The sequence below is a fragment of the Pezoporus flaviventris genome, unplaced genomic scaffold (genome assembly GCF_033815535.1).
Source record: "Pezoporus flaviventris isolate CSIRO_AGI_PZ_B2104156 unplaced genomic scaffold, CSIRO_AGI_Pfla_v1 ptg000041l, whole genome shotgun sequence".
Lineage (NCBI taxonomy): Eukaryota > Metazoa > Chordata > Aves > Psittaciformes > Psittacidae > Pezoporus > Pezoporus flaviventris.
Genome location: NW_026892589.1, coordinates 3,843,652 through 3,860,031, shown reverse-complemented (window position 1 = coordinate 3,860,031; position 16,380 = coordinate 3,843,652). Strand labels below are relative to the sequence as shown.

Below are 16,380 nucleotides of genomic sequence, written 5' to 3'. Positions count from 1 at the left end.
TGGATTTACAGTGAACGCAAACTCGAGGGCAAATGGTTTTTCAGTATTTTTCAATCCAGTATTCACAATTTCTCCACTGTTCACATAGCTTATTGAACATTAGAAGAAATTGTGGTGTTAAACATTGTGCTTTGTAAACTAGTTTCCTACCAGCCCCAAAGATTTGCTCTGTCTCTGATTCAGTTTTATCTTTCTGCATCCACTGTTCCCCTATTGAATGCCCTTCCTCTTTTTATGTGCATGCTGCTCTTAGGCATATTTAAGTTATATTTTCTTTTATGCATATGGTTTGACTAGGAATTCTTGCTGTTGGTAAGGGGAACGTATTTTTCATTGAAAGGACTTGGAGATGACTTTTAAGATCATCTTAGCTAATTTCTGGTGAGAAGTAAGGCACTAGATCTGTCTTTCAAAGATGAAGTTATCTGTCAGGCTCTGAGCAGTATATAACCTGATGTTAGACCATTCTAAGAAGGCAGTTAATTTGGGCTTCGCTACCTCTTTAAGAAAGATTCTAGACTTCCCCAGACAAAGTGAAGAGGTTTTGCTGTTTTCTCTATTACTTCACTTCACAGACAGTATCTTCATAGACAGTCTTCAAAGCCAATGGTAACCCCTCCCAGCAACCTCTTCCTCCAAGAGGATGGGCAAAATTCTTTCAGCAGAGTTCCTAAACTAAAAAATAATTCCTGAACTTCTTCTCCTCTGCTATGAATTAACTATAACTTGGGTTTATATTTACGTTGAAGATGATATACTTCCAGACTGGTTTCTGCTGCTTCTCTGGGGTTAATCATGAAGAGCGTATAGAAGAGTGGCTGGATGCTATCCTGACATTAAGTGAATTTAAAAAAAACCCCACAGACACTAATAAACAATCTGTGTTCCAAAATCATGTTTACAGTACAGAAATGTCAGCTTTATATTGGATCTAAATTTATATTATAACCAATAAACCAGAAGTAATTAATAAATTAATGCTATTGAAACAAAATGGAAATGTTCTGGAGCCAGTCAGTAAAACTGCTTACTCCAGAACCTATTTAATTTGCGTATTTTCCCCATTTATCTGATTCTAATGTACTTGGAACTGCTGTACGTGAGCAGCATCCTATCTGCTTCATGGAATTTCTTCTCACTTCCTTGCTTTGGAGCCACGTCAGAATGGCTCCTTGGGGAGCTGCTTACAAAGCCTGCATGTGCACTTGTGATTTACCAGTTTATACAGACAGATTCCTTTTTTTTTTTGGCTGTTAATGCTGGTTTGATGGGTAGTTGAAACATGCATTTGTTTAGAGAACGAAGAGTTAAAAAGCGGGCTGGGAAAGGCTTTGGCAACCTAGAGGGAGCCAGCAAGCTCCAGCCCTGACTCATTCTGCCCTGTCAGTCAGATAAGCCTCAGCATCTGTCACGACTGCAGGCAGGTAGGGTTAAACTCCGAGCACGCAGAGAGTGAGGAGCAGGGAGCCTGCACTGCAGGGGTTGTAATGTTTGTTCCCGGTTCTTCAATTCTCATCAGCCCTTCAGCTACAGGAGATCTATACTGGAGCCATGGTAACGGTTTTAGCACACTACACTTCCATCAGCTTGTGACAATGGGCTATGTTCTAGTTGCTGACTGAAGAGCTGTCTCCTTTATAGAGCAAAGAAGAGATTAGTAGATTTGCAGTGAGAGAGGACCCAAGTGATGAAATAACTTAAAAAAACCCCAAACCAACCCTTTTAGAAAACGTGATTTAATGAGGCAGGAATTGCACAGCAGGTTTTTGCATTCATTCCTTTCACACACATAACCGAGCCAGCAGGTAGCTTGGGTGCTGCACATCTTTGAGAAGAACTTGTTCTTTTGTTCTGCTGGTTAATTAAACTGAAGCAAACACGAGAAAATCAGCTGAAATGAAACAACTGCTTAACAAGTTAAATGGTACCGATTTAGAAATTGTAGTAAGAAATACATTGTGATTCCTGCTATTTATACCCCTCTTCAGAGCTGATTGTATCGGAGCCAGACTGCAGTGGTGTCCTGACAAGAGTTCCAGATCTTTAGCAAGCTCTATAGAGAAATAAAATCTCACTGTTATTTCTTCCCTTCCTAAAGACCAATTAATTTCTGGTAGCTGTAGTTTCTTAGAATTGTCCAGGAGAAAGACCATTTTGCTGTTCATTAGAAGCTTATGCTGGGAGGATTCTTGGTAGTATTAAAGGTTAAAGGTATCCCTTAGCTGACTAGCAAAGGATCAGGCTACGTTCTCATGTAGTGTCACTAATTGCATAGGTTGGAGATGCTTTCTAGATGAATCAGAATGGAATTACTTTCAGCTGTATCACAGAACTGATTTTCTTAGCCTGATGCTTTGATTTGATTCCATGTATGTGTTTAAAAAACCAAAACCTAACCTGAAAGAAACCCACCCCAAACCCAACAATCTCAAATCCCCATCCTAAACCCCAGTTTAATCGGTGGGGGTGACATTCTGCCTGCAGAGTGGTAGCCATCTTGGTAGCTTAAGGGTTAATCTCTTGTTGCTGTAATACATTGGAGAGCAGCAGCTCAGTCTGCTTGTGTTAGCAAGATTAAAAGCAGGAGCTGCAGTGCCATTGCAAGCACTGAATGAGTGGGACTGTTGCAGAGTGAACTGTAGCTGAATTTTGTCTTTTCTTCTTGCTTTTTTTTCACCAGCTCCTCCCCCCTTCGTTCCTACTCTCAAGTCTGATGATGACACCTCAAATTTTGATGAACCAGAGAAGAATTCGCGGGTTTTATCCTCTACGCGCCAGTTGAACCCAGCAGGTTTCTCGGGTGAAGATCTGCCGTTTGTGGGGTTTTCATTCATCAAGGCATTAGGGATCCTCAAATCAGAGTAAGTAGGAATTATTGCTTAGGTAGATTGCTTAGGACTGTTTGAAAAAATGTGAAGGTTTGTTACAGTGAGGATGGTGTGTGTGAGGAAAAGCTGTTTTAACTGGCCTGTACTCTGCTTTAGGAAGCTGCCAGATTTGCCTGGATCTGTTGCTACTGTGGCTTGTGCCTGTCCTACTGTTTTGTGATTATTTCTGGGATGAGGGGGAGGGAATGGAATGGAAAGATTGATTCTAAACCAGTTACTGTTAAAATTGTTGTTCAAATACTTTCAGTCAGTTATTGCTGTTAACCAGGGAGCAGTAGGTGATTGCATTTCTGATATTACAGATCCCTGAAAGAATGAGAATACTGAGGAGTTCAGAGATGGAAAAGGGGGTGTGTGTTATTTTATTGGGTCAGAGAGTGGGCACCAAGTGCTGGGGATGTGTAAGGCTGAATCAGTGATCCACAGAAATGGAGCTCTGCTAATCTGGGAATGTGCAGTGATGGGTCAGTGAAGAAGAGAAGGATCTTCATGGCAGCTGACTGTGTGCTGTTGGGTCAAGTTAAATATGAAAACTGGACGTTGCTGTATTTTGTGTTAAGACAGTGGAGATTTAGATGGAGTATGCAGGGTATGTGTCTGTGGAGGGAGGTAAAGATCTAGAAAAAGTGGGCTTCAATTGAAAGAATACATGCTTTCTGAGAGAATGCAGTCGGAGGAAAAAGAATATTATAAATAGTGGTATAAACCATTTGGTGTGGTGGGTGGTTAGTTTCTGATGACAGAGCTATTGAAAAAGTATTAGTGCAGTAGGTTAAGTTAGGAAGTCCTTCCCTTAGTATCGTGAGGTCTCTCAGGAATGCAATGGCTTTAGCTGGGTTAGTGACTCAATGCACTCCAAGGTGCTGTGTTTTTGTGTCAACCATCGTTCACTGCTGCTCATCAGTTCCCTTCAGGGACTTCGTTGTCAATCTGCCTTAATCAAGTTTTCGTGTTTTTGTCATATTGGTTGTGATAGTTGCTCTGCGGTAAGTGTGTAACCAAATCTGGTGATACTGTTGACACCTTTGATCTTGCCCACACTATGAATCAAGGTTATGTGCTGGTTATGCCAATAATAAAAAGGGAATCTTTGACTGTCTCTCTTCAGCAGAGTTGCTTTGATGACAAAAGAGGAAGAAAGGGAGAGGAAATAAACCCCCTCCAAAGTATTCTTTTACTTATCTAATTATCGAACTATTATCTAATATTGAAATGAACTAATATTGTCAGCAGAATTAGGAAAATGGAATGTTATATTTGTAGATCCTGGGGTTAAAAATCCATTGATTTAGAAGTGAAATAACTTACGGCATTACGTTTTCTGCTTGGGAACTGCAATCCATCTATCAAACCTACATGACCATTCACGTAACAGTAAGAAGAGGCTCAACAGTGACCATATCTGTATGGTAGAAATGTGTATGTAATTGGTCCCAGGACTAGAACTGAGGAAGAGGTGAGGTAAAGTCCCAGGATCAGTGGTATAACTGTGCTGGAGGCTGAAGGCTGAAAAGTAATGCAGATATAGCAGGTGGATTAATGTGCTTTCTTTGTGGAGCTTGTACTGAAAATGACTATTGAAGTTACATTTGAATTCTGGTAATCGATGAGAAGAGGTACAGCAACCGAATAGAGATTAATGTGCTCTGGAGAAATTCTGACTGAAGTAAAATCTCTGCTTGGTGTGGCCTGTTTTCTCCTGAGCTGGAACAGAAAGACATCGTGTACTTCATTTTCCCCAGAATAAATTTTAATAGAAGTGCATCTCAGTTTCTTTTTTTTCTTTCTTTTTTTCTTTCTTTTTTTTTGAATAAGAGGTTGATAAATACACTTTGATTTTTTTATTTTTTTTTTTTCCCAGTAAATACTTGCATTTTCTTCTATGAAGGTGATTTAAATATATCAAAGAGTGTATGGAGACTCAAAAATATCTGTATTTAAATAATGTGGCGATTAGTTTCTTCTCAATATCACTGCAACACTGGGTCATAAAGCTCACTTTTTACTTATAATATGTTGTGTGTTGTATGTTTTGCCTGAGGAAATAAAGTACTGTTTCTGTCCACACTAGTTTGAATATCAAATTCTGGATGGGAAAGAGAACTGGACATGAGGGGTAGGCTTATCTGTTGCAAATCTTGGGATGTCTTCTCTGGAAGGTCCTAAGTCATAGTTTATCAGTCCAGAATTTTTCTTCTTAAAATCTTTCCTCTAGAAGTCTAACACTTTTGCTATGTGCTGCAGATCCTTTTTCCTGTGTCTGCAGCACGATAGCTCTAATGCCTCTAGTGCTGCTCCTAGTCAGGCCGGGCAACTGCAGAGTGCCATTAACAAGGTCCTTTAAACTTTCATTGCTTTTAATGTAAGGGCTGTCCAGCTATGAAGTTTAGAGTTATCCTCTTGCCTTTGTTCACTGGACAGTAAGAAGCTGTAGCTGAGCTTGGAGTTTCAAATACTGCAGAAAAATGGCAGTTAAAAAAAGTGGACAGAAGGATAAAAGACATTCTCTTTTCCAGTCTCCTCTTCCTCCTAACCACTTCGGGTTAGAAGGGTTCACTGAAATCACTTTGACCTGTTGCCAGAAATCATGTAGTCAGTGTGTAGTTTAGAAGGGTCCACTGAATGAAATTGTTCTATATGTTGCCCCATACCATGAGTTTATGGAAGAATTTGTGACCATGTAACAAACATAAGATTGAACAAAAGAGCAAAAGGCACGACAATAATGTGTGGTAGGAAGCAGTCAGGAGAAATCAAGGGCATTGCTTATGTCATAGGTTCCTGTACTAGCCAAGTGTTTGTTAATCACCTATGTGATTCTAAGAACTGGGATCAAGCTGCAGAAAAGGAGCAGCTAACTTCTTCTTCTATCATGGCCTCTAAATTCTTGATATGGGGGAGAACTGCCTATCTGACTGCAAATCTGGCTGCTGGTTTGGCTGTGAGTGTGGGACTGTGACAAGATAACAGGCAACTGAGAGTTTAATTCCATTAAAAGCCAGCCCCACTTCACTTCTTGTCCCTAACCATGGCTGATCTCCAGTGCTGAGCACAAGTGACAGAAACCCTTAGATGCCAGAAATATGCATCAAGTGGTGAAAGACAATTCTTCTTGTCCTTTGCTGGTGACTCTTAGAAGCCCTTAAGGCATAAGAGAAACACATTAGAAATCCAGGCATCCAAAATGAAATCCAGCCAATCCATACCAAAACATCTAATAAAAGTAAATACCTAATAAACTAAACTAGGATACTTCATAAAAATCAATACCTAATAAAACACACCAAAATGCCTAATTAAAAATAAATACCAAGATAAAAAGTGGTTTATGATGTCAATTTTTGCCTGCCTCTGACTGGAGCAGGGAGCTAAAGTGGTCTGACTACTTATGATGCAAACCTTAGGTTAATACAAAATGCTTGCTAAACCAGAACCTAGACATAGATTCCCAGGCAAGGCTGACAGTGGGGCTAGTACCTAACCTCAGTTGCTGATATAGAGCTGTATTTTTGGAAATAATCTATCAGAATATAATAAATATAATCCTAGTAATTCTTGAACTGTGGTCTGTGAGGCTATGGTAGATGGTCCAAACCTTTTCTGCAAAGTTCTATGGTTTAAAATGGGCCATTCTTCCAAAAAGAAGGACTACTGATTTCTTCCAACAGTTTGTCTGGTTCTGGTAAACTCTTTCACCAAAGATAGATTAAAGAGGAAGCACAGGGTGAGCATATCAAAAATATACCTTGCTTCAGCTAGCTCTATTCACAGATTGATGCTATCACTGTTTGGTTTTCGTTGGGTTTTTTTTTAGGCCTGAGCAAGCATTTACGAGGGGGTGGAAGGTACAGATGAGTATAATGCTAAAAAGAATAGAGCATGAGGGCTGGGGGATGAGATTATAGGCATGTTGTGTGGGGGGCCAGGATTAGGACAGATGGTGTCAAGCGTTGTGAGAAGGAAGAAGCACAGGTGAGTTGGGGGTTTGTGAGAGTGGCATAAAAGGACAAAGGAAGGTATGATGCACAAGAGAGGGGTGTGAGTTTGATACATCAGAATCAGCTTAGAGCTTTTGCTGTACTTCCACTTTCTTCATCTCAGCCACAGACTGGTGGAGCTTTTACTGAACTAGCACCATTTCTGATAGTTCTGCTGGTTGAGATCTGGCTGTGCAATCACTAGATGGGCAGCTGTCAGCTTGGTTGGTTTTAGCTGTGCAGGCAGTGCATCTTTTGAAACTAAATTGGCACAGGTAGTGCTATCAGCACTTGGGACTATAGACTTTGGGGCTTTTCAGTCTTTTCTTGCAATTTTCTTGTTGATGTATGCCGGTTACCTTTTGTTAATCTTTTCTTCACACTTGAGAGGAAACAGCAGAAACTGCTCTGTTGTGCTAAGAATTGATCCAGATGTAGCAGTTAATTAAATGAAATATTCTGAGGGGTTACCAACCCGAATGATAGCTTTGCATCGTGGCTTTTGATGTTGGATTGCATGTGTTTAATTTCCGAGATGATTCCTGACTGAGGAAGAACATAAGTGCCCCAGCAATGTGGGTATTTTCCACCTTGTCATGCTGTGTTGAGAGCTTGTATCACCATGACAAGGCTTATTAGATTAGTCAGTATTCCATTTCTCTTGATTTCCTCTGTCTGCCCCCTTTCTGATACTCTGAAGGTTGTATGGATGTTCTTGAAGTTGTTCTAATAGAATTTGTACGCAGGAAAGAATTGCTGCAAAAGGACATTTCTTAAAAACTGTGTGTCCAGTGCTAACTGAAATCAGCTTCACTCGGGGATAAAATGTGCTTTTTCCATGGCAGGAAAATTGCCATGTCACCAGGACACGTATTTTTAAGGAATTCCTTCCTCCCTTTGGCTAGGGGTGAGGAAGAAGATTAGAGTTCTAGTTTGCAGTGTTCTTTCCTTCCAAAACTGACGCCAACCATGAGGAGCAGCTCCCTCTACAGTCGGCTCATGAAACTAAGTTGGGTCACTGCGAGTCTCCCGTGCTCTGTTCCATCCCATTGCTCTGGGCTGGACAACTGGGTCTCTGCAGAGAGAGCTTCTTGCCCGAATCTCTCCTGTTACTTCCCGTGGTGCAGTGCTTATGGATGCTTTAAGTTGGCTTGCTAAGAGAAATGTTTGAAATGGAAAATGGTGCCTGGAATACCATTAGGCTCTGACTCCTAATAGCAAATAAAGTAAATAAGCAAAAATAAGAAATAAAATTAGCTCCTTTAGGGAGGGGAAATAGAGACAGCAAATAAAAGCAGGTCTGTGAGGACTAGCTGTACTTTGTTTAGGTAATGCCTCAGATTTGTAAAAGAATAACAGTAAAATGGTGATGGCTAATGTTGAAACTTTAAGTAAAAAAGCCAAAAATGTAGTTTTAGCCGGGGCAGTTCAGCCCTGTGAAGCTAAATTTTAATTATAAGAAGATTTTCAGACTCGTCTCAGTACATTGCAGCTATTTACATATATTTGATTAACATTTTAAAGCAGATTCCTTAGTGTCTTTTTTAGTTAATGTGAGCTTTAATTTGTATTTTTAGACTGCTTTTTCTCAACTCTTCATTTTTAGCCTTGTTTGTACACCCAGCTGTTATAGGATTTAATATGCATCTTTCTCAGATGGCTGCCTTTTCTCTGTAGGAGTATAGACACGCTTTATAAATTGATTTTAAAATATGATAATTTGATGGATCAGATTGATTGGACCAGGACTAAAGGAATGCTTTACAAAAGCATTCGCATTTTCAAGGCCAGGTTGGACGGGACTTCGAGCAATCTAGTCTAGTGGAAGGTGTCCCTGCCCGTGGCAGGGGGTTGGAACTGGATGAGCTTTAAGGTCCCTTCCAGTCCAAACCAGGCTGGAATTCTATGGTTTGTTTTTTATTAAGTCCTAATCATACCTGTCTAGTTAACGTGTAGGATTCTTTCTTCTAAGTTTTTCCATCTCAGATGTCTGAAGGAATATTAAGATCTGACCTTTTAAGGCAGAATTGGTGGGTTTTGCTAGGTTTGTTTGCTAATATCAAACCAGTGTTTCCTAATGACTGCCTAAAGTGTCAGTACTGAAGATCTACTTTGATATAGCTAGGTTGCTGCAGCATTTTCATAAAACCCCAGGTGTCTTTCTCTTTTGTGACTACCCTGCTTCTCCCTTTGAATTAAAGAGTAGATTTTTCTCAGAAAATGGTGGTGATGGAATCAAACTTTTCCTTAGTGTTAAGAGAGACTGTGCTGCTGTGTGTGGGTGTATGGCTATATGCAGAGAGCTGCTCAAAGCTCATTTCTCTCCATGGGGATAACTGGCTGCATACCAAACTGTGGCCAGGAGAAGCAGAAAGCAATGTGTGGGTAGACTGTATGATCTTTTATTAGCACCTTCATTCTACTTCTGCATTTTCATCTATCAGTTAACACTGGTTCCATCACATCATTAACTGCTTAAGTTTCTCATTTGAATCATTTTATGCGAGGGAGAATGTGATATATTTTTTTTTTAATTATGTTTTGATGTGTGTACTTAATTTTTTTGGTTGCAAATTACAGATTTAAGACTGCAAAGCACTAAAAGTATGCTCCAAAACGCTGAGTGGCTGCCTATCCTTTCCTAGAGTGAATTTAGACTAACAGTAATGGTAAACTTCTTAACTGTTGAGTCTCAATTAGAAAGCCTAAGAACATGTAAATATTTCCCCCAGGTTTCTGGAGTCAGATTGTTTTGAACAGTACAGTTGTGTCTCTTGGAAAAAAATTACTTGTAAGTGGAACTCTGATATTCTGCAGTGTGACTAATCATATTGGTATTGATTGGGTTCGTAGGGATTGCATGAATTGGGTTAGGAAAGTTTCAATTTTGATTCCCAGAAGGTAACTAAGGATATTAAATTCTTCCTGTGGTGCAGATTACGACAAGTTAAAGTTTTTTAGGTCTTTTGTACTTTGATGATGATTTTAAAACTCGTTTAAAAATAAAGTACAAAGTCGAAAGCAATTCTCTGTAAATTTGATATCTTTCCAAATGGTTACATTGACTTTATGCTTTGTTTTTGTTGCAGTTATAAATCGCTGCAAGTTATGCAAAATTGTTGCTGTGATCTATTGTTTTGCACTTTGATGTAAAAGTCACTGCTAGGAAATATTAATGTTGTAACTAGAAGTACACATGGATTATCTAATAAACAGGGGAAGTTCAGGTTAGATGTAAGGAGGAAGTTCATTACTGTGAGAGTGGTGAGACACTGCACTGCACAAGTTGCCCAAAGATGTGGTAAATGCTCCATCCCTGGCAGTGTTCAAGGCCAGGTTGGACACAGCCTTGAGCGACATGGTCTAGTGGAAGATGCCCCTGCCCGTGACAGGGGGGTTGAAACTAGATGATCTTAAGGTCCTTTCTAACCCAAATCATTCTGTGATTATACGAAATACTGTTGTCAGGTTTTATGGTATGTTTGATCTGTATTGATGGCTGTTAGACTGTGATTGCTGCACCTTTCTTTTATCCTGGTATAAGAAAGTACCCAATGGCTTTACCAAGGCTGCATAAATGCAGATTTCTGTAGCTTTTACCTGTATTCACGTGCTGTTTGGCTTTGCTCTTTTAGATCTGTTTTTTCAAGTGTGGATTCTCCAGCCAAGGTCAGCTCCATGGAAAACAAACTTCTTCTCAAGAGCAAAGAACTCCAAGACGTCCAGGACAAGTGTTACAAGGTATTTATTTATGCGATTGGCCATCTCCATTGCTCCAGGAATCTGCAACCACTGTATGTCCAGGGATCTGTCAGATGCTGCTGATCATCCAGACTCGTGGTGGGCAAAGTGCTTTTCCTTCAGTGAGGTGGCTTCCTGTCCAGTACAAAGGGAAATGAATTTAGGCCATGCTGTTGCTCTAGATACTTTTATCTTAACGAGAAGTGGCTCTGGATTTTAAACTGTCCTTTTCTCAGCGTGACACAGACGACTGCTTCTTCCTGCAGGCCGTGCCTCTTCGTCATACGCACAATTACAGCAGTACTGTTCTGAGGTTCTCTTCCTAACTCATCAGCTTCTACTTACATAACTGTTTGTCACGTCACTGGTTATGGTGAACATCTTATAACAGTTGCTGTACTCCAATAAAGGGAACCCAGTGGAGTCTTTTAAAACTTACTGCTTGTAAGAGACTTTTATGAGAGTTTGTTTGCATTTCTCCCTGCTCTGTTCTGGATTTGACCATTTACTCCTGACAAGGAGATGGGGGGAAACCATCTTCTGGTCCAGCATGGATTTGGGATAAGGTTAAAGTGACCCATCTCTGCAAGTCAGGTGAAAAATGATTGTGTCTTCTTTGCTAACTGGGGTTCGAAGAACGACTGAATATGAACAAGCAGCTTGAATGAATGGGGTGACTTAGACTTACTACTTGTCCTTAAGAAGAACTGTGCATTCCTGGAGCAGAGACAATGGTATTGGAATTTAAACGCCATTTGGAGAAGCATAGCTAGCAGTCTCTTGGAGACAAATTCCTTACAAACAGAGCTCTGAAAGTAGCAGCTAACAAAGCTTTTGAAGCCCCCTTTGTAACCTCTTGATATTTATTGCAGATGGAGCAGGAAATGACGCGGTTGCACCGGAGAGTGTCAGAGGTGGAGGCTGTACTTAGCCAAAAGGAGGTGGAACTGAAAGCCTCTGAGACCCAGCGATCCCTCCTGGAGCAGGACCTGGCCACCTATATCACAGAATGCAGTGTGAGCCCTTACACCAGTCCTTTCAGCTCTGAAGGCCTGAAATCTGGTGGTCTTTGCCTTTCTCATCCCTCATGGTTTCAGTGGGGTACTTGATGGAGAGCAGATGATATGTGAGAGGATATCTGTTGAACATGGAGCCCTGAATTTGTTTGCAGAAGCTTGTTTGATACTTGTATTCAAACTTTGCTTCGTGGTCATGTGCTTAGAACATAGAGGAATAACTACTGTCCTGGTCTTGCTGAAACTGTTTGTGATGTTTGTCTAACTGGCTGTGCTAGAACATGCTTGGGTTTGAATTCTTGCAGGTTTCTTAGCCAGAAGAGGATGGGGCCTAATCAGTGCCAGAAATCAAGGACAAATAAGAGGATTAGTGGTGTTGCCTCCGTCTGTGGTATTCTGAGTTCAGACTGATGCAGTTTCTCAGCACAATGTCAGGGCTGATGCTAGGACAGGTGCTATTGTTCGGGATGAATATAAAAATGAGGCTGTAAAACCATGTCCTCAAAGATCGTTTGGCATTTTTCATGGGAGTTGGAATGTCTGCCTACTTGTCCTGGCAAGATTCCAGTGAGGATATTTTCATTCTAGTTAATAGTCAATGTGTTTTGGGTTGGATATAACATTCTGCTTCCTCTCTTGTACAAAGAACAAAAGTCCAGATAATACTCTTGTTTCTGAGAACTGAAAAGCGTTTCTGATGGGTTGATTTCTTGGGAAGCAGATCTTAAAAGGGACTGAGTGATCTTCCAAATGCTACTAGGTAAAGAAATAGAATTCAGTTTGTATCTTTCTGTTGAAGAGTAACACACAGCTGATAGAAGGACCACTGCTCTGTCAAAAATACACAGGTAGTAAATGTGGTGAGTTACAGAAGCAGCTCTTCTGTTCTTGATGGAATTTTAACAATGGTTAAAGGATTTAATTCACTTAACAGCAACAAGGAAAATGGTAGTAACATGAAGTTGAAGGACTGTATCTAGGTTGTGAATTAATAGTGCTAGATAAAATGTAGATAAATGTTGTCAAGAATGGATGCCTTTTGGTTTTTGTTTGTTTTGGTTTTTTTTGTCTCTAAACCTGATGTGAGGAAGTAGAGATTTGAACTAAGATTGAAGTGTAGTAAGCAGCATTTGTAGTAAATGGGCTGCAGAAGTAGCACTGGCCATGGATTTCTTTAGGGTTCCATCACTGTGGCCTTGATTTTTTTTTTTTGGTGTCTCCCTGCAGTCAAGGAGGCATTTGTATAGCTAAAGATCTTTATTCTACAGCCATCTGAAAAAACAAAGGCTATGTATTGAACATTTTGCTTTCTGCAGAGCTTAAAGCGAAGCCTGGAGCAGGCACGGATGGAAGTGTCTCAGGAAGATGATAAGGCACTGCAGCTACTTCATGATATCAGAGAGCAAAGCCGAAAACTGCAAGAGATCAAGGAACAGGTATACCTGCTTCTGCGGGGAGCAGGGTGGCTATCTACAGATAGGCATTCTTGGCATATTGTAGCTCTGTTGCCAGGATTACGTTTTATGTTGGTAGGCTGTGATGATTCCCAGTCTGTGTGTTTTCACATGGTTTCTTAAACAAAATGAGGAGGAACAAAATACACGCTTTTGTGCCTATTGCAAGTAAGCAGAAACTCCAAACTTCAAGTTTTTCTCATCCTGAAAGTACTTTGTCTATAAAACCAGCTGAGGAGAAGGCTGCCACGCTTTAGTAATATGCTGCATTGAAAATGACCTATCCATTTTAAATGTTCAAGCTATACAAATTTTACAAGTTACTGAATCTTCACCTTGGGGAGAGCTGGGCAATCCTTAATTTTGTGTGTTTTTTTGTTCTTCTTCCTTAGCTGGCCATTCAAAATGCTGTAATAGCCTTTCAAAATGTGTGGTGCCTAATTTAATCTATTTGCAAAGTAGATGTTCATAAGTTTTTACCACCAGAAGAATGTTGAAAATTCACTAATGTAGGCAATTGTTCATAAGAAAAAAACAATGTTGCAATTAAATGAAAATATGGTGACAAATGAGGACATTTTAGGATGTAAAATCCTGTCTATAAGACAGAACCCATTCAGTTTTATGAATTACTAGCAACATATTGTATTGAGAAAAAGAAATTGAAATTTGCTATGGCATTCAAACCGTTCTTTGCAATTATCTGTTGTTTTTCATCTTCAAAGCACTTTACAAACATTAACTGACTAATTTCATAGTGTTTGAGACAAGAAAAGCTAGAAACCTTGGCAATAATTCTCCAGACATGAGCAGCTCTTATGTAAAAAGTAATGAAATGAAAAAAACAACTCTCTGGATGTAGTAGGCCTCCATAGACTTCTACAGCATTCTCCTGAATGGTTGTTTTATGTAATACGAGGTATCTAAAGCTCATTACTCTGTGTTCTGGTGCTTTGGTAGTGAAGTTACTTTAAATATTGAAATGTGGAGCATTTTTGGTGAAGATAAATATCAATAGATTCTTAAGCAGTGCAGACACATGGAACAGAGGGAAAATAATGCAAGTAGTTTTCAATCAAATATTCTGGCCCAGAATTTCTTAATTTGGCTTGTGAAGATTTACAATGAGGTGAAAATGCTGTTTAGGTCAATGAATGAATCTGCATTTTCATACCTGGGGTGGTCTTCTGAGCCACCTGAAACTCACGTGCAAGAATACCACAACAAAATAGGCAGATAATGTTTTTGCTGACTCATACCAGGAGGTGGATCTTAACCATGAAAGACTTAAATCATTTTTCTGAAGTCAAAGGGAACTGGAAGGTGAGATGGAAGAGTCCATTAGAGTATTACTGTTAAAAACATAAAGCTTGGGAGAGAATGAGTAAAATTAACAGCAAACCAACCTTCAAAACCCAATAATGAGGCATTTGGTATTTGTAGGGCAAGACTGTAGGTTCAACTTAACCCCAGGTACTTGAATAGAAAAATGTGGTGGGTTTGTGGGCTTTTTTTGTGGTTTGTGGGCTTTTTTTGTGTTTTTTTGTTTGTCTGTTTTGTTTGGGGGTGTGTGTTCATTTTCCGTTTGGTTCAGGTTTGATTTATTTTTAACTAAACCTTTTATCCGGTAGTTACTTGATGAAGACCTATATGAATGGATGAACTTGCAACAAACCAGAATCTCTATCTTTCGAAAGGCCTACCCATTTGTATGTAGCTACCCTGATGTGATTTCAGGTGTATGCCCTGAGCTTTGCCTGTCCATTAATATGCACTTAAATTCATCCTGATAGATTTTGAACTATGCTCAATGCATATGCAAGAGGTATTTTTCTGTCACCTTGAGTGATGTTGCCTGTTCCTCTGACCTGAGCCTGGGATTTATTCAAAGATAGTCTTGCAAATGTGTAGAAACAAAACCCCCTGAAATATTACTAAATATCTCCTCTTCTTCCTTCTTTTCTCCCTCTCAATTCTCCTCCCTTCCCAAACACTCATTTTCACTCATTACAGTGGCAACTGTAGTCATACCTATAATTCTTTGGTCAAGTGTTTGCTGACATAAAAGATGTGTATTTTAGGAAGTCTTGACAAATTATGATTTCTGGGCAGAACATGTATTCCTTCAAACACTGCCTTTTTCATTCACAAACGTATTTGCATGAAATGAATATTTGAGTTTATCTATGCTCACTTGTTATAAAAAGGCTCTAATTCTTTCTGGCAAGAAAATGCTATCAACCAAAGAGAGACTAACTGGAAAGGGTAGGTCCCCTGTCTGCCTTACAAACTGGAGAACCAATTTGGGGATTATGAACCAAAGAGCTATTCTGCCATGCTCCCCCTAGTAAAGCAATCTGTTAAATCTCTACATAAGCTCTCCATGTTGCTAAAGAATCCCAGCTGACACCAGGGTCAGTGTTGAGGCAATCAGTTGTCTAACTAAAGACAGCTGGCTGTTTGGAAGGAGTGATGACAAACCTGATTTTGTCATGAGACAGTTACTCTTTTGAATATGGAGGTAGTCAGACATATTGTAAGATATTAAAATGGAAAGAAGAATAGACTCCCCCACTGTCAGTCCTTCATAATTTTTTTTCCTAGCTCTTGATGTGCATGTTTTATACTTGTTCCCTCCTAAAAAACACTTCTTTTTTGTTTGTTCATTTGGTTGTTTTTTTGGTGGGGTTTTTGATTTAGAGTAATTTTATACAACATGTTCTTACAGGACTTAGTAAATGCTAAATAAGCATAATTAAAATCTATTTTTCCACTGAAGATATGAGAAGCCATCTCATGAGCTTGTCTCAGTTTGAGTGCCAAGTCTCATTGAGACAATTGATTCAGTTGTTCTTTTCTGCTCCCACCATCCCCTTCCAGATGCCCTCTTTTGTAGTGTCCTGAATGGGGAACCATCATTTTTGCCTGTATAAGCAAATATCTTCTATGGGCAATGTGAGTTTTGAACAGTTTTTCTGAGTTACTATTTGATTTTAGATTGTCTGCCAGAGCAATGTGATCCTTTTTAACTCTATCAAGAGAAAACAGCTGAAGGCTAGAAGCCACAGTGTGCTACCCCTCTGCTTCTCCTTCCCTTTTACCCAAGCTTTGCAGATCTGTGGCAATTGTCATGTTATCAGCCTGAGAAAATATATCTTGAGGGAGCATCTGATCATTTAGTAGAGACCTCAACTCAAAGGCACATTTCTGTTTCAGAAATTAGAAATGTAAGTAATTTTTATCATTTGTATGTAGATGTATGCATGTGCTTCTGCAGTGCAGCCACTCTCAAAAAGTCAGTGTT

General features: G+C 39.7%; 1 protein-coding gene across 8 annotated transcripts in view; it reads left to right on the top strand.

The window, feature by feature from the left end:
* Positions 1 to 16,380, top strand: part of CIT (citron rho-interacting serine/threonine kinase) — a 73,325-nt gene that overhangs the window by 14,233 nt on the left and 42,712 nt on the right. For all 8 annotated transcript variants that reach the window (XM_061465830.1, XM_061465826.1, XM_061465828.1 and 5 more), the window contains exons 10-13: positions 2,681 to 2,861; positions 10,501 to 10,606; positions 11,479 to 11,622; positions 12,939 to 13,058. In XM_061465830.1, coding sequence (XP_061321814.1) covers positions 2,681 to 2,861; positions 10,501 to 10,606; positions 11,479 to 11,622; positions 12,939 to 13,058 — 551 coding nt within the window. The remainder of the gene's footprint in view (positions 1 to 2,680; positions 2,862 to 10,500; positions 10,607 to 11,478; positions 11,623 to 12,938; positions 13,059 to 16,380) is intronic.